Consider the following 19,668-nt stretch of genomic DNA (forward strand, 5'->3'; position numbering starts at 1 on the left):
CCCCTGAGGGGATTAGTAAAAAAAAGTTTTAAACAGTTAAATAAAGATTAATTCATACATAAAAAAAAAATATATATAATAAATGTTAAAAAAAACCTTTCCCGCCAAAGCAATGTATAAAAAAAAAAAGTTTTAACATAACTGGTATCACTATGTCCATAAAAGTCTGAACTAACAAAATATAACATTATTTAAACCGCACAATGGATGCCGTAAAAAAAATAAAATTAAAATGATAAAATTGCTGTTTTTTGGTCACCTTATCTCCTAAAAAAAATAAAAAAAAGTCTTATGTACCCCAAAATGGTCCCAATAAAAACTACAATCGACGGAAAAATAAAAACTTATGGCTCTCAGAATATGGCGACACAAAACAAATGTTATTTTTAACAATTATGTTTTTTTCTTGTAAAAGTAGTAAAATATAAAACAGTCTATATTAATTTGGTATCGCTGTAATGGTATTAAACCGTAGAATAAAGTAAACATGTCTTCTTTACCACACGGTGAATGCTGTAAAACCAAGACCCCCTAAAAAATGAAGGAATCACTGTTTTTTCCCTTTACAGTCAGACAGTGATGTCGAGAGCTCCCCTAGGTAAACGATTAACACACACCTGTGATGTTTGCCATACAGTGCATCCGTCAGCCATATGCTCTCATGTTAAAAAAAAACTTAGACAGTGAGGTGTACGTTTTTTTTTGTGGGATCCCTCAGGATGGAATAGCATAGACATCTACACTATTCCATCTATCAGAAAAAAGGTATACCAGCCCGATGGTGGCCAAAAGGACACTCTTTTGGTTTCCATCGGGATAATGGAGCTCGATGAACACGTTTATTGTGTACATCGGGAGCTTTCCCGACATACACGATAAACATAGGGAAAGAACGTGATGTGAATGGGGCCTTACATGTATGAAATACATTTTCAGACGCAGAAATTTCTGCAATAAATATGCTGAGTGTAAATATACTCTAAAAATTCCAAACTCTGCAGATAGGTAGAGCTGCTTTTAAACTAGTATGTGATTTTTGCTCCTTTCTTTAGAAGGAAAATTGATCAGTTGGCAAGCCTGTTACCACCTGCTGTAGTGAAATCCTTACTGACTACACATCCATAGTGGACTGTGATTGGCTGACGTTACACATACGCAGGCAAAAAACAGATTTGGAGAAAGGCATTGTGCAATTTAATAATTTTTTTTATGCCCAGAAAACTCCTTTAGGCCTCCTTCACACACAGAAAATGTCTGGCGTTTTAAACTGCATGTAAAAAATGCTTCTAAAAAGGCTAGTGTTGTTAAAATGAAATATGCGTTTTTTAAGGCGTTTTTCATTTGGTGTTATTTCGAACATGCTTTTTTTCTGGTGTTTCTGAATTTCTAAAGAGAAGAATATGGGAAAGACGGCTGAAAAAACGCCATACCCAGGGCATGCTGCGCTTTGAACAAAAAACCAACTGACCATAAAATTGACCCAAAAACGGCACAAACCAAAATGCAGTTGTGTGTTGTGAATTTGATATTATACTATAGACTTTAAAGGCTACTTAAATCTTTGAGCTCATTTGAAAAAAAAATTCATAAGGGCATGCCCAGACGTGGCGGATTTCTTCCGCAACTGTCCTCATCAATGCCGCACAGAATCTGCGTTGCAGATTCTGTTGCGGCTCTGCCCAAAATGGGCATTAAATTGATGCGGACTAGCCGCTGCGTATTGAGGTGAAAGTACTTCCCTTCTCTCTATCAGTGCAGGATAGAGAGAAGGGACAGCACTTTCCCTAGTGAAAGTAAAAGAATTTCATACTTACCCGGCCGTTATCTTGGTGACGCGTCCCTCTTTCAGCATCCAGCCCGACCTCCCTGGATGACGCGGCAGTCCATGTGACCGCTGCAGCCTGTGATTGGCTGCAGCCGTCACTTAGACTGAAACGTCATCCTGGCATGCCGGACTGGAGGAAGAAGCAGGGAGTTCTCGGTAAGTATGAACTTCTATTTTTTATACAGGTTGATGTATCTTGTGATCGGAAGTCACTGTAAAGGGTGCAGAAACAGTTACTTCCGATCGCTTAACTCTTTCAGCACCCTGGACAGTGACTATTTACTGACGTCGCCTAGCAATGCTTCCGTAATTACGGGTGCACACACGTAGTCACCCGTAATTATGTGTGCACACACGTAGTCACCCGTAATTACGGGAGCCCCATTGACTTCCCCAGTCTGGCTGTAGACCTAGAAATACATAGGTCCAGCCAGAATAAAGAAATGTCATGTTAGTAAAACCATTACGCTCTGCAGCACACATAACATCTACATAACATCTGCGGACTTCATTGCAGAATTTTGAATTTCCATTGAAGTCAATGGAGAAATTTTGCAATGAGTCCGCAACCAGTCCGCCACACGTCCGCAACAACCATTGTATGCTGTGAACACCAAATTCCGCACTGCAGCCTATGCTCCGCAGCGGAATTGTCCGCAACGTGTAAACGAACCCTACTAAAAAGCTGTGGAAGGCAATGGAGAAACGGGTCCGCCACAAGCAATTCCGCCACGTCTGGCCATGCCCTAAGAGTATTTTGGACAACTTTTTTATTGTTTTTTATTCAAATTTTTACTTTTTGCGATACATCTTCTATGTATCCTAGATGCGCTCAAACCCGAATCTGTCAGGTCAGCAGGACTGAGGGCTTCAGTAACAGCGGGTCAGATCCACCTGTTATCGATAAGAGACACGCAGGACCCGCCGTCACTGAAGCCTGACGGATTTGGGTTTGAGCAAAAGATACAGCTTCTATGTTTCCAGGATACATAGATAAAAGCTCTTTTCTTTTCACCTCTAACAGGGAGTGATGTCTATTTTCAAATCTCTCTCTCTCTCTCTCTTTCACTCTCTCTCTCTCTCTTTCACTCTCTCTCTCTCTATATATATATATATATATATATATTTTTATATATATATATATATATATATATATATATATATATACATAGTGCTCAAGAAAGGTTTCCATAGCCTTCAATGGAACATCTGGTCGAACTAAAGAAAAGCCAACACAAAATGTTCACAAAAATGCCATAAAAAATACAGCAAAATCCTGCGTGTAAATCCAGCCTTAACCCCTTCCCGACATATGACATACAGTTACGTCATAGACGGGTAGGGGAAGTATGGAGCATGCTCACGGAGTGAACCCGCTCCATACGATGCAGGTGTTGGCTTTTTGTTACAGCCGACACTTCAGAGTAACGAGCGGCAGGGCTTAATAGATGCCTGTCAGAATCACGATATACTGCAATACATTAGTATTGCAGTATATCGTGCAAGCGATCTAACGATCGCTGGTTGAAGTCCCCTAGGGGGACTAATAAAAAAAGTAAAAATAAGTTAACGTTTTTTTTTTTTGTGTAAAAAAATAGAAATATTAAAAGTTAAAAAAAAAACCCTTTTCCCATTTTCCCCCTAGAGCATAGTAAAAAAATAAATAAATAAACATAATTGGTATCACCGGGTCCGTAAAAGTTTGAACTATTACAATATATCATTATTTAACCCGCATGGTGAACGCCGTAAAAAAAAAAATTGTAAACGCCAGAATCTCTATTTTTTGGTTACCTAATCTCCCACAAAAAATGAAATAAAAAGTGATCAAACTGTCGCATGTACACCAAAATGGTATTATTAAAAACTACAGCTTATCCCGCAAAAAATAAGCCCTCATATGACTTAATCGACGGAAAAATAAAAATGTTATGGCTCTCAGAATTTGGCGTTTGGAATTTGTCTCTCGTAAATGTTATTTTTTGCACTAAAGCTGGATTCACACGAGCCTGTGCGTTTTGCGCGCGCAAAAAATGCGGCGTTTTGCACGCGCAAAAGGTCCACAAAAGCTCTGTGTGTCATGAGCATATGATGCGTGACTGTGTGATCATTATGACACTCTGCTTTTATGTTTGTAAACAGAAAAGCACGTGGTCATAGTTTTGACTACTGTAGCACGCATCACTTCAATGGGTGCGTGATACGCGAAAAACTGGCAAATATAGGACATGTCGTGAGTTTTACGCAGCGGACATACGCTGCGTGAAAATCACGGACAGTCTGAACGGCCCCATTGACTAACATAGGTATGTGCAACGCGCGTGAAAATCACGCGGCTAGTACGGACGTATTAAGCATTCGTCTGAATAAGCCCTTAGGTTTTTACTTGTAAAAGTAGTAAAATATTAAAAAATTGTAAACGGCAAAATCTCTATTTTCTGGTCACCTAATCTCCCACAAAAAATTAAATAAGTGATCAAACCATCGCATGTACACCAAAATGGTATAATTAAAAACTACAGCTTATCCCGCAAAAAATAAGCCCTCATACCACTTAATCGACAGAAAAATAAAAAAGTTATGGCTCTCGGAATTTGGCGACACAAAATAAATTTTCTTTTTTACACTTAGGTTTTTACTTGTAAAAGTAGTAAAATATAGAAAAAACTATATATATTTGGTATCGCCATAATCGTATGGACCCACAGAATAAAGTTAACATGTTGTTTTAATTGCACAGTGAATTCCGTAAAAACGGCATGCAAAAAACCATGGAGGAATCGCTGTTTTTTTTCATTTTCTACCCCACAAATAATTTTTTTCCCATTTCCTAGTACATTATATGGCAAAATAAATGGTGCTACGAAAAACTACAACTCGCCCCACAAAAGTCAAGCCCTCATAGGACTATATCGACGGAAAAATAAAGAAGTTATGGCTTTTGGAAGGTGGGGAGGAAAAAACGTAAATGAAAATCTGAAAAAGGGCTGCGGCGGGAAGGGGTTAATGTTTTGTTGCATCCGATCTTATATAGGCAGGAATAACACACGCGGTTTATCTGGCAGGTTTTTTTTTTTCGACGAACACAGGTTTGGATCCAAAAGGAAGGCAAAGTATAAGGGCAGATTCAGACGAACGTTGCGTTTTTGCGCGCGCAAAAAACGCGGCGTTTTGCGCGCGCAAAAAACACTTGACAGCTGCGTGTGTCATCCGTGTATGATGCGCGGCTGCGTGACTTTCGCGCAACCGCCATCATAGAGATGAGGCTAGTCGACGCCCGTCACTGTCCAAGGTGCTGAAAGAGCTAACTGATCGGCAGTAACTCTTTCAGCACCCTCAACAGTGAATGCCGAACACAATATCGAGAAGCCTGTTAAAAAAAGAAAAAGTTCGTACTTACCGAGAACTTCCCTCCCGGCCGTTGCCTTGGTGACGCGTCCTTGGTGACGCGCCTCTCTTGACATCGGGCCCCACCTCCCTGGATGACGCGGCAGTCCATGTGACCGCTGCAGCCTGTGCTTGGCCTGTGATTGGCTGGAGCTGTCACTTGGACTGAATTGTCATCCCGGGAGGTCAGACTGGAGGAAGAAGCCGGGAGTTATCGGTAAGTCAGAACTTTGTTTTTTTTTTACAGGTTCATGTATATTGGGATCGGAAGTCACTGTCCATGGTGCTGAAACAGTTTAACTCTTTCAGCACCCTGGACAGTGACTATCTCCTGACGTCGCGTACCGGAATTTTTTTTGCCGAGTTCGGCCGAACCCGGTGAAGTTCGGTTCGGTTGTCCGGGTTCGCTCATCTCAAAGACACTCCGTTTGGATGTTTGGAAACAGAAAAGCATGTGGTGCTTTTCTGTTTACATTCATCCTTTTGACAGCTGGTGCTCTGTTTCAGTCGGTTTGACTTCAATGGGTGCGTGATGCGCGAAATACGCAGAGATATTGAGCATGTCGCGCTTTTTGCGCAGCTGACAAACGCTGCGAAAAAAAAAGGACTGTCTGTACTGCCCCATAGACTTGTATTGGTCTGTGCGTGGCGCGTGAAAACCACGCGACCCGCACGGACCCAATACACGCTCGTGTGAATCCCCCCTTAAGCAAAGACTGTTCTTTTGTATCTATTACTGTGTTTGGCTCCCAAAAACTGCATCAAAAACTGCCTGTGTGATTATAGCCATAATGTTTTCGTTTTTTAATTGTTGCCAGAAGTGTATGTGCATCAATGTGCAAACTTTTCTATTTTGTGATATGTCATAGCGACATGCCAGAAGATGATTTTAATGGGGGGTCCAAGTGCTGGCACACTCACTAATCGCTAGAACAAAAAAGCTGCTTTGAATATTTTTATGTGTGTTCTTGCTTGTGTTTATATATTGTGTTTATATATATTCACACAAAAACTCGCACACTAAACACACAAACATACATATACATGGAGCACTGCATCATTAATACAAACTTTATAAATAAGGCAGAAAATACTTAGCCAGGAGCTTTCTATTGTTGTCTGAGTCCTTGGAGTCTGTCACAAAAAAAACAACCAAATCTGAGCTTATTTAAGTGGATTTTGTTCTTGGTGATCCATGAAATGCTCTGTCTCTTTATCCGCTCTTTATATTTTTAATGTATTCCCTGTAGAACAGAAGTGTACTTTTCCTGCAGTTTAAGACTAAGGTTATAAATAACATCAGTATGGGGTAGTGAGCTTGCAGCTCACATTTTGCTCAATGATTTTCCATAAAACCCATTGATTGTTGTTAAATACAAAAAGCTCCATAGGATCCTCTCACTTCTATGGCATCCCCTACTGTTTTTTCTTATAAGATACCTCCCTGTAGAAAATAACCTTTATTCAGTCTATACAAGGATACCACTGCTGGGAAATTTGTTTCATGACTTGTATATTGTTATACCAAATCTCATGTAGTGAAGAATCAACACAGATAAGAAACACCAATGATCTAAATACTGGCTCCTTTTCTGTTGAGTAACAATTTAGGATTTTCTCCATTCCGTGGAGTAAAGCTATGAATAAAACATAGGAATGTGTTAATTTACTGTTAATATTATTTATATGGGACATCCATTCTGCACTACAATGCATACACCAGCAGTGTATCATTGTATATATACTTTCTGTAAATGAAATTTACAGCATTCCCTATACATATATTGTATGTGTACAAACACTTTACATGCGGAACAGCATAGTCTTCTGTTACCTTACAGATGCAGTATATAGGTGATACAAACAATCATAAAACCCTATTAAGTTTTCTACTGCCCAGCAAAAACACCTACAAACACTGCAGTATAACATACTATAACCACTTTCCAAAAGAAAATATCCAACAGAGAGAAGTACAAATCACTGCATGAAAAAAAATAAAAAAATTACAGAGAATCCACACCCCAGCACTAGGGACCAGAGGTCATCTAACCCTGTTTAATACATGGAGGGCTAGTGAAGTACTGGGGTATTAAGATGGACAATAACCTATCTGTTTTAGGGCTCCTGCGCACATTATAGCTCTATGCAGGAGCCATATATTTAGATTGGGTCTGATTTCCAAAAAGAATTATCGTTAATTTGAAAAATCATTAACATCAGTGTAATCATTCTTCATATGTTAACACTTTTTAATACAGGTTTGATAATATCGGCATATGTATTGCAAATGTCGGACGAGTGACATTTACCAATATCACTAATAATATTAATCATCAATGAACAATAGTTCTATTGGTTATATTTCATGCACGTAGACGATTGGAAGCAAAAGAATCCGAGACAACCTCTTCAACGCCTTGGTGACATCCATCCTATATGCACGGTGGATGTCGCAGGGGGACATTTGGCACAGGCTCAAGAGCTGAGTTTGCTCTACACACAGTGGGTGTTGACTGTATATTGCAGCTGACACCCTGCTCTAGTTCCCAGCTCTAGATAACTCATATCCCAGGCATTTAACATTGATGCCGTGGTCAATAGCAACCGCGGCATCTAAAATGTTAGACAGAGGGCTCCCCGTGACGCGATCACAGGGCTCCAATGGGTTATATAGGCAGCCGATTATCATGGGCGCATGACGAAGGCCCACAGGTCTACCATATTAGTACTCCTATTAAGCTCTGCCAGAGGGTGGGCTTAAATGGGTATAGCTCACAGGACAACACATTGTAATACATAAGATTTGCAATATATTGTACAAGTGATCAAAAAATTGCATGTTTAAAAGTAAATATGAAAAAAGATGTTTTATACAGTTTTTAAGAATATATACCTACATATAAAAAAGTAAAAAAATAAAAATCTTTTCCCAGTTTTTGCGTAAAAATAAATACAAATTGGCAGAATTGCGTTTTTTTTGTCACCTCGTCTCCCTTAAAAAGTGTAATAAGAAATTATACGAAAGTCGTACAGATGTAGCCATCTTTAACTTGATTCTGCTAACTTGCTGCAGTGTGATATCACACAACAAAAGTTATTGAAAAAGTCAAGATAAGGGATCTAGTCATTGTTTATTTAATGCGTTAAAAGTCAAGGTAAAGACGGCTACATCTGTATGTACCCCAAAATTGTACCAATATAAGCTAGTCCCGCAAAAAAACAAGTCCTCACACAGCTCCATCGAAATCAAAAGGTTTTATTTTGTAAAAGTAGTAAAATATAAAAAACTATATAAATTTGGTTTCGCTGTAATCGTACTGACACGTAGACTAAAGTTAACATCCCCTTTTTACCGCACAGTGAACGCCATAAAATAAAAACCCAAAAAACAATGGTGGAATTGCTATTTTTTTCTCATTTCACCCTGAAAAAAAAAATCTAACATTTTCAGTATATCACATGGTACATCAATTAGTGCCAATAAACAGAACTGTTTCCGCAAAATCACGCCCTCATACGGCTATGAAAATGAAACAGTTATGGCTTTTGGAATGCGGAGAGGTAAAAAACTAGAATGATAAACCGAAAACTGTCTGCAGCGCCAAGGGATTAAAAGTTGGGGCTACTCACAAATCTTTGTATCTTGAAATCTTCATTATAACTTTATGACAGTCATGCCACATGCATCTTTCTTTACTCCATTCATTTCAAAGGATTCGGTCAAATGGCTTTAATAAAGTCGAATATTAAGGCCTAAAATGTTACGTCCACAATAGAGACAGGTAAATGCAAGTTTAATATGCCCATCTGTGGAAGCTCGTATAGATATTTTCTGCAGCGACAGTAGCATGAAAGGCGCATATATAATAAGTGGACTTTAGAACAACAGTATTTCTCTGAAAGTTTTGGTGGGGCCCAAACCTAAGAGATAAAGCAAGTGACTGACCCGTGTGGCATCAATGACTCATCTCTGTTCCCCTTTGAAATCCTGAGAGTTCTGAACTCTCTGAGAGAGCATTTGCAGTTTTCCCTGTAGGTAGTTATATTAAATATTTCATATTGCACTTAGCAGTGGACACAAAAGAAAGGATATGCATCAGTCTTTTCTTTATACTATTCCTTCCTTTTGCATCCATTTTGGGTAAGGCCACATGGAGCGCCACTGATCCGACTGCAATGCAGCCAATCACCACACAGGCACCATGTTCGGAGCAGCTATCAATCAGCCTGTTAATGGCAGCGCGTTGTTGCAGGTAAAATGGCCCTTTACCTGAAAAATCGTGTGGCCATAAAAAATGTATTAATTAATGGCCACACAATTTTGCAGGTAAAGTGCCGTTTTACCTGCAACAACGCGTGGCCATTAAGAGGCTGATTAAGAGCCGACCTGAACATTATGCCGGCGCAGTTGTTGACCGCTTAGCGGCCTTACCCAAAGTGGATCCAAAAGGAAGGAAAAGTATAAAGAAAAGACTGTTGCATCTCCTTCCTTTTGTGTCCACTTCTGTGTTTGGCTAAAAAACTGAGCCAAAAACAGCATCAAAACTGTGTGTGTGATCTTGGCCTTAAAGTGTAGCTGCACTTTCCATAGGCTCTGAATTTCTGTCAAACAAGGTATAAAATGTATCTCAAAGTAACACATTTTATATAACCCATTTGATATAACCCAAAAAAATTAGCAATCAATTTAACAGGCTTTTTCTAGTTTAATTACTCAGTGTGGCTCAACACTACCAGTAGTATTGGAAAGTTGATCTAGACCTACAAATTGTTGGGAGCCTCTGGCCTGTAGACTACAGATTCTGTCCAAACAAATATCGACCTAGATTACACATAGTCGTCCCCTATATATGAACATACCAGACGTGGGCTATACCACATAGCTATGTTATAATTCACTACCAAAATGTTACTTAAATCCATCAATCACCATTTTTGGGACCTATTTTGCACAATAATATATTTAATAAGTGACACAAAATAATTCTAAACTTATCTATTCAAAAACCTCAAACACCAGTACTTGCTGATTCTCTGCAGTTTATTACGGTCTTTAAACAATACTGTAAGTTATACATTCTCCTTTCTGTACTACTGGTTGTTTGAAATATTGCATGCCTGTGATTAGTATTGTTTTCTCATAGAACATAATGTCCTTGTTAAGTACCTCTGCCAGTCCATTAGTTAGGCAGGCAGGAAGTCCCACCCTGGCAGAGCATCAGTGTAAGACTCTTCTTTTTCAATTTTCCCCTCAGACACACCATCCTGAGAAGCCACTTTTTCCTACCACAGGAAGCCCAAGAGAACACTATAGCTAGCAGTCTGACAGCCAAACTGAACCCTGGCCTTTTGTATCCTGCCAGGTTTGAAAAGCTGGACATCACCCCTAAAAGTGCCCAGAAGATAAAGCCAGTCCTTGAGAGGTGGATGGCTGAGGCTGAGGCCCGCCACCGTGCAGGTATGCAGAACCTGACAGAATTTATCGGAAGCGAGCCTTCAAAAAAACGCAAGAGGCGCACCTCATTCACTCCACAGGCCCTAGAGATCTTGAACGCCCATTTTGAGAAGAACACACACCCTTCTGGACAGGAAATGACGGAAATCGCAGAGAAGCTGAACTATGACCGGGAAGTTGTCCGGGTGTGGTTTTGCAACAAGCGACAAGCTCTCAAAAACACAATAAAACGCATAAAACAACATGAGCCAGGCACAGGAGTCCCTATGGAGTCTTTGACAGACTCAATGGAAGAAAATTCTTAAAACTTTGAGATTGAACTCTGTGAAATGCCTGTTCATCATCCTTGTAAGTAAAAGACTGAACAAAACAGGTGGACAGAAAAATTTATTAATGTACTGTTATTCATGAGTTTTCCAAAAAAAAAGAAACATTGCACAACACTTAGTGTGTGTGATAGTAGTTCCGAAAAAAAAAAGACATTTTTTTTTCTATGGACGTCACAAAAATACCAAATAACTGCATACATTGTGTGTATATAATATGACAATGCGAACAGTGTTTGAAAAACAAGAAAATGTTTTATCTATGTAAAAAGAAAACAAGCCTGCCACCTGGAGGAACAATTGTAGACTTTCAGGTTCTAAAGTGCTCAATCACTATGAAATCTTCACTGATAACCAAAGCCAGAAAAATGGTGTTGCAAACCTAGATTGTTGGACTTCTCTATAATGAGCTTAATGTTGTGTTACACATCTCACTGTATAATGTGTGGAAAAAAATGATGAAACTTATAATTTGTCACTTATTACTCCTACTAAACTTCTAATTGTGTTACATGCATTTGAGAGCAAATGCAGTTTTGCTTAGATGGTCTTTTTAAACATGGATTCCATGTTTAGACATAAGAACAATGAATTACGTTTGGTTTCTATCATTCAGTGCCAATGAACTATTATTTTTTGCATGCGTGTAGTTTCCTTGGCCCTCAAGGAGATATTTTCCATTGTGACAAAAAATGATAAGAGAAGAAATAGGGTTTCCACAAATGCGTTCTGCAGCCATTTTCTATATTTTATTTCCAAAGTCTCTTAGCCAAAGAAAAATATTCATAATCTTAAGTAGAGAAGCAGCTTAAAAAAACAAACCAAATGGAAAAGTAAAGAAATAATAGGATATTTTTCACATGTGCGTAAATAGCTGTTTATTGGTTCGCTGTCCACGCCTTTTTAATGTGAACTTGTCTTGACAAAAATAAGAGATTTCTGTTTTTCTAGACTGATATCAATAAGTCATGAAATACTTTCAGACAGGCCCACATACTATTTTTTCAGTAGAACTTATTTGCATTTCTAACATTTAAATTGACCATTCTCTATAATTGAGGTTTAAAGAAAGCTGCATATACTATTTTGAACTTCATCTTAACATATATCATAAGACTGAGGCTACATGTCAATGTCTGACAGCTGTACACAAAGTCACTCTATAAACATTTCATAACGTCAAATGTGCAATTTAAATGTGTTTATACACTTTTTGTCTAATAAGGTAATGCACAATGTCATAGTCGCATGCAGTTACATTATTTCCTATGAGCTCATCTGTAGCTACAATTACCAAAACATTCTGTCAGCAGAAACTTTTGATGATTGTTGCGTTACAGTTGCATGTACATACATTGTGTGACATATCTTAATGCAATATAATGAGTCTCTATGGCCCACTAGCAGGCACAATGTCACATTGTGTTACTTGTGCTATGTCTGTCACTGCGTACTCCTAGCCTAAGTGTTTAGTATTTCATTTCTTTACTACAGAGGACATATTCTTCTCTACTGATACTTGTAAAAATGTCATCAGCCTGTTTCTACCAGTAGGTGGTCCAAGTGCATATGCACTTATATATGGACCCTAAAGATTTCAATAGGAGTCATATATACAACTCATTGTTAAGGACAAATATCTCAGTGGTGGGAGATTTTTAAAAGTAACAGTATGGAATGATGGGGCTAATCCTTGTGCCGTAGGCAAATCCTGAATGTTGATTGTCCACTTCTGACAATCCTTACTTGTTAGAAAGTGCCTTGACAAAAGGATGATCACAAAGTTTACCCCCTGCTGGGACTCCCAGCGATCATATGTCATTTGTGGGGAAACCTGTCAATAATTGTGTAATTTCCCTGCAGCTCCACCACAGGAGAAATTAAGCATTACATTGTTTTCATTCAAAACAATGGGTTGTCTGTGTAATTCAGGACAGGTCCTCCATAGCGACAGACACTCTTTGTAACTATGGGCAAGAGATGAGGATGTTGAACCTAGGACCCCGCTCTATTTAATCATAATTCCCTAATAGTGTATATGAAAGTGGGTATTCTAAACTAGACATCCCTTTCATGAAGAAGCTCAGAAACTAATATCATCCTGCAGCTTTCTTTAAACTTCAATGTACCAGGAGAAATAATTTAAACAAAGCCTCTTAGGCCTCATTCACATCTGTGTTGGAGGCTCCGTTAGGGGCTTCCGACGCAGATCCGGCTAAGAATACTGGAAACTATAGCGTAGCATGCTGCACTATTGTTTTCTGTAAAACCATGGACACCCCAAAAGACAATGTCCACCATGCAACGGAACCGGCGCTTCCAGTTTTTACAGCTCCTCTAACAGAGCAGAACGGAATTCCGAACGCTTCTGTGAACCCAGCCTCACATCCATTTGTTAAATTAACAGATTGTAGTATATATACAATTTGTTTCTCTTGAGATAAGACATGTTTGAAATTAATCAAAATTGTATGCTTTCCTTTGAACACCATTTTACCATTTATATACAGAATTAATCCACAAAAAAGATGAATAGGTTTGTAAATGCATTGCATTCAATATCTTTAATTAATCCTTAGGCACAGCCTGTATTATACTGTAATGTTAGGCTACATTCAGAGGAGCATCAGCAACCTCGGACGTGAAAAACTGATGTTTTTCACGTCCGAGGTGCACCCGTGGGGGATGCGTTGTCACGGAGCCCCCATAGATTAAAGTCTTTGAAGGGATGTGTGACACGCAGTAAAATAGGACACTGTCCTATTTTTTCACGGACCCTTCACATGCTCCATTGAAACAACGGTTGTGTGAACGGCCCCATTGAAATACATGAGTCCATGTGACGGCCGTTGTTTTAACGGCCCTCCCACGGACGTGATACACGCTCATCTGAATGGGATCTTAAACTGCATTCTCAATTCTGCTGGTTATCACTAGAAACTGTCAACAAGATTGTCGTCAGATCCCTAAGAGCTGAGCTGCTATGATGCAGTGGGAGAGTAGGTTTTTCTACATCAGATTACTGTACAAAGCCTGGTGTAATATAAATTCCAAAGCACATATTGTTCAGACTTTGAGTCAGCAAGTAATGCTGAGAGATTTCCGCTTTGAAGCTGGTAAGTTTTGAATGCAGCTCTGGACTATACCCAAGGCTGTAACTCAGGATCAGTACAGGATAAGAAAATGCAATGTGGACATGCTCCTTAAGCAAATAGTATTTAGTTGGGTGGTGCTTACATTTCTCAAACTTTGCAATGTATTTTCAATAACAATGGACCCTGAAGCTAGAGCTTGGGAATAGCAGCTACATAAACATTGTTTGTTTAGTCACAGCTGTCCATATGTAGAATAGATCAATCCACGCAGAATCCAAGCAGTAGAAGCGTATGTATGGACAAGTGTATTTCAACAAACAGACTGTCTATACAACCATGGTCTCCATGGCTCAGTGTCCAGATTGCTACTGCAAATGCATTACAAAGCGTAAGAAATGTTAGCGACCATTTACTTGAGTACTAGTTGCTGAAAGTATGGGACGCCTTTAAACTTAAAATTTACGTGAATGACATTAAGTTGCTAACATGCATTCAACATAAAATGATTTCCTCATGTCAACTAAAATGTATACATGCCATTTAAAACCTAGATATTAAGCTTGTGATTTCAAGCTTATTGGCCAAAATTAAACAATGGACAATTATGTTTACCTCCCATATGTACACACCAAAGGAACAATCCCATAGCAGTAGAATGTCAATCACAATGATATCAAACCTATTAAATCCTTTATTATACAGCAGTCTGTAGTAAGACTGTTAAAGTACCAAAAAAAACTAAATGTTATGGGATGTGTGTATTTACGGTTTCCAAAGACTACTAGTCCATCTCTGTCATTCGAGAAAGATACTCAACCTTCTAGAATGACTTTATTCACATCCACGTCTATCATCTTAACACAGCTTATAAAGTGAGTGTCAATATATCCACGGTATTTAACAATCTGTGCCAAGTGCAAAACTACAAAAACAGTCAAAACCTTCTTCATTGAGCCACTGAATCAGCTCCTGACACACTAACATTTTTTACTGTTCAATAATTTTCTATTATGTTTTTGTATTCTTGAAATGTGATGTAATGCTTCCTATATCCATTTTTAGTAATTTTGCAGGCCCCTCAAGAATAATAACTCATTTTAATGACGAGAAAGATGTAAATATGTAAACCATAATTGTTTGTAGCCACTTATCCCTTTTAACTTATTACATATAAAGACCATGTCAATTTTATAGAAAAAAAAGAGGAAAATGGGGAAAAAAAATTCACTTTTTTTGTACATTAATTTTGTTTAACGCTCTTAGTTCTCTGTGTTTTTGGATACTGTAGACTGAATGGATACAGAAGAATTCTTATTGTATAGTTGTATTTTATTTCACTCTGAAAGGTTTCGTTTATTGGTTTTGTTTCTTGAAAGAATCTGCAATACGTTGCAGCTACTGATAAAATAAACTGTTGATGCCGACACTAGTGCTGAGACCTGAAGTAGCAGCTCCACTGGCTTATTTTGAAAGACTCTGCAACAGTAAATGTTAGTAAAATGTGTTCAACCTTTACCTATGATAAGGATTTATGAAGATGGTTTCCACAATGGGTATGATCCAGTTACATCCAGTGTCAAGCCACGTCCCCATCGCTGATGCTTGCTCACTGCTTAGTCTCCCAGAGAACATGTTCAAATAGGCCCCTAGAAGAAAATGTACCTTTAGCATGTCTAAACAGAACTCATCTTAGGGTTACAGCTAAAGGCATAGCAGAGGTTGTGGTCGGACCCCTCATATGAGAGAACATCAGTAGTACTATAAATGGCTGATGATGGTTGGGGTGGGAAAGGTACAGGTTTTGCATCATTGCCCAAGAGCTTCAAGCTAAATTTCTGGTTACAGTACTTTGATGTTGCTATTGCATATCACACTGAACAGGGCAGCCGATTTTCTTAGCTGTGGTTTAGTGCTGCAGCTTGCCAAAGATGAAGATTTTGTCATAGATATTTGTGCAAGTTTTCAGACTAGTTCCACTATACTAGTTCCAATATACTAGTGTTTATTTCATACTATATGTGGCCTTAAGGCGCATGCAGACAGCAGATCCCTGTTCACAGAGCCTATATAACTCCTTCGTACAAAGCCATACAACTCCATGTGTATAGGGGTATTCTCCCCTAGGAGCAGTGCTTCTAAGGGAGAATACCTCCATACACATAGAGTCTAATGGAGCATGGCACCATTTTTTATCTGCCAAGTTTGTGAAAAATACATCAATAAAAAAAACCTCCATATGCCTTCATAGGGTTCATGCACCGCTATGGAATGCTTATTATGGCTCTGTTCAAAACATACCCGAAAAAAAGTCTGTGTGCATGAGTCCTTATTCAGTTAGAAGTCCCTGAAATGCATTATGTTCTTCTCTACTCCATTAATAGCATGGTACCAAATAAAAAAGCATAGCAATTATTAGATCCATGTACATGCTCACGTAACTGGCACCGGAGAAAATCCAAAATTGTCTTGCCGTCAAATATCTAGATCTGATAACTTGAACTTGTTGGATTTACTGTATGCATCTATATCTGAGCAAATTTAGTATCAAAATTGTATCAGAAAAAAAGCTCATAAAAGCTTCCAAGATTTAAAACCTTGTTTATTGAAATGTACACTTAAAAACCCACTAAAATAAAATAAAAACTATTTTAACTGCATAACATTTTACCTTTTCTTAAAACTGATTTGTTTTTAGTTATTCATTTGAAATGTGTTTAATGTAAAGATAAAACAAGCAGGCCCAATTAATCGGTAGACAAAAATAGAACAGCACTGTTTAACATTGTAAAAAAAATTAATACATAATTCATTATGTATAACTAACAAATGCCCACATGTGCCAACATAGCTAACTGCAGGAGACACCTGTACAGATGAGCAGCTTGTAAACATCCAGTTCTTACCCTCTTTTCAGAGCTGTGTTCCCTGAGATCACCTTTAGGATCTGACTGTGGGCACTTCAGAACCTCTTTAATTTTAGACACAAGCAAATACCTGAATCATTCCTGTCTATCTTTTAACTTGCATCTCAGATACCTACAAATATTAAATGCTTACCAAATATCTGAGGGCTTCTGTACACAGCAATGTCATGTACATGGATCCTTTACAGAGGCACATGGAGTCCCTGTGGGTCCCTATTATGGACCTGTAGGTACTTGGTGTGCCACTTATTGTTCCTCTGTAATGCATCGTATTCTACCCTAGAAGATATGCTTCTAGAGTGGAATAGCTAGGTAATATGGCATGAGATGCCCATGAAAACTGTAATGAAAAACCCCTGTGTGCTTCTTTGTAAAATTGGAGGCCCACAGAGGTACAATTTGGGCCCATTGTATAGAAATATAAAAAGCTAATGTGTATGAGGCCTAAATATAACAAAAAAAAGTGTATCGGTCATCCTTACGAGTCTGTATCCATGGTATATTTTCCTTCTTACACTTAAATGTGGATCTGCTACTTTACAAAAACTCAGCCTTCCAGTTTATCCTTTTTTGACAGATTATGGATGCAAATTTTGGTTACCCAATAAATCCTTGATAGACATAAGAGTGAGCATCAATGAAAAAGTAGAGGCGAATCAAAAAACTTAAGCTATAACCAAAAAAGCCAAATGTAAAATGCCTTTGCTTGGACCAAAGCTCAATGTTTGAAGGTATATGCACATTGTATAAAAATGGCTAAATGTTGCTGACAATCTTGCAATATTAAGAAGTGACATGGAAAAGCAGAATGTACATGTTCCTTTTGGGCACACAACGCTGCTTTTCAAGACTACGATATTGTAGACATCAGTACATAAGCAGAACAAATGGCTAAAATCCTGCAGTAGAGAATTCATGTCAGTGTTTCCACTTCTGGAGAGGTTTTATTATTCACTATTGCTCTATATATTTTTACTTGTGTGTATTTCATTTGTAATGCCACTGTGAGACACCAAAGGTTCTTCTCATTCTAGATGCTTAAGATCTACAAAGTTGTCGAACAGGTTGGAATAACACACTGCTTTAGTTTCTTATTTCCAGCATTGAACTTAACAATGAAAAGACAGCACTGAGAGACAATTTACGTTTTCACTGGAAGTGGAGTTTTAATGTGGTGGACTTGTGACTCGGAGGATAAGCAAAAACTATTCGGAAAGCTCCATATTGCTCTGACACTGAAACCAAAGCTGATTTAACTGCACAGGTTGCTTTACATTTTATAGACTGGAATAAAACTGTAATTAATCTAGAGCAATATCTGTATGGTCAGTAAAGCTGCACTTTGTGTATTTCTTAAAAGCTTCAGATCTGTCACTTTTAATTTGTACCATAAAGAATAAAGAATTGTTTGACATGAAATGTGCTATGGAGTTTACTTTTTAGTCGTACTCAGTATTATCTATGTCGAAAAATGTCTCTATAATAATAATCTTTATTTATAAAGTGTGAACATATTCCGCAGCACTTTACAATTCAGAGGGTACATTGTACAGACAATATCAGACATTACAGAGAGACAAAACTAATTTACAATTCAAAGGGAGGAGTGAGGACCCTGCTCGCAAGAGCTTACAATCTATGAGGAAATAAGGGAGACACAAAATGTAAAAAGTGCTTGTTCTATACAATTGTTCAGCCGTTTTCATACACATGGGGTGATACACATAAAGCTGCTTGAGCCGTTCACCAGCCAGTATCTGTGTATGACAGACATGAAGTGCATTAGTGTGCAAGGAGAGTGGAGGATACTGCTGAATGAGGGGTCAGGTTCTGATAACTAATGTGATAGGGGGCAAAGGAATGGAGACAGATTAGGGATTGCGATAGAAATGTGTTTTTAGGACATTCTTAACCCCTAGGCGCACGAGGACGCAACTGTACGTCCATGTGGCCAGTGTCTTAAGGCACAGGGACGTACAGTTACTGCGTGGTTCCCGGTGCACACTGTCGGCGACAGTGTGCACCGGGAACCGGGAGGCCAGCTGTCTCGGTGGACGCCGCAAAAAAAAACAAACTAAAGACAATGCCAGAATCACTATTTTTTGGTCACCATCCCTCCAAAAATATAGAATAAAATGTGATCAAAAAGTCGCATGTACCCGAAAATAGTACCAATAAAAACTACAACCCGTCCCGCAAAAAACAAGCCCTTACACCGCTTTTTTGACTGAAAAATAAAAAAAAGTTACGGCTCTCAGAATATGGTGACACAAAAAAGAAATTATTTTATAAAGAAGTGATTTTATTGTGCAAACGCTGCAAAACATAAAAACCTATATACATATGGTATTGGCGTAATCGTACCGACCCGCAGAATAAAGTACAATTGTAATTTATAGCGCATTATGAACGCCGTAAGAAATAAAGAATTTAAAACGCCAAAATCACTGTTTTTGGCCACCAAAGCTCTAAATAAAAGTAATAAAAAGTGATCAAAAATTTGCATCTACCAAAAAATGGTACCAATAAAAACTACAGCTCGTCCTGCCAAAAATAAGCCCTCACACCGCTCAATTCATGGAAAAATAAAAAAGTTATGGCGTTTGGAAGGCGGGGAGTGAAAGACTAAAATGGAAAAGCAAAAAAGGATCAG

The 19,668-nt window shown here is 38.4% G+C and overlaps 1 protein-coding gene across 4 annotated transcripts in view; it reads left to right on the forward strand.

The window, feature by feature from the left end:
• POU6F2 (POU class 6 homeobox 2) overlaps nt 1–18,398 on the forward strand; it is a 456,399-nt gene extending 438,001 nt beyond the window's left edge. For 2 of the 4 annotated variants that reach the window (XM_075826933.1, XM_075826934.1), the window contains one exon: nt 10,471–18,398. In XM_075826933.1, coding sequence (XP_075683048.1) covers nt 10,471–10,975 — 505 coding nt within the window. In that variant the 3' untranslated portion in view covers nt 10,976–18,398. The remainder of the gene's footprint in view (nt 1–10,470) is intronic. The other 2 variants (XM_075826935.1, XM_075826936.1) reach the window with 1 other exon arrangement.
• Nucleotides 18,399–19,668: the final 1,270 nt, after the last annotated feature.

This window comes from Rhinoderma darwinii, chromosome 5, assembly GCF_050947455.1.
Source record: "Rhinoderma darwinii isolate aRhiDar2 chromosome 5, aRhiDar2.hap1, whole genome shotgun sequence".
NCBI lineage: Eukaryota > Metazoa > Chordata > Amphibia > Anura > Rhinodermatidae > Rhinoderma > Rhinoderma darwinii.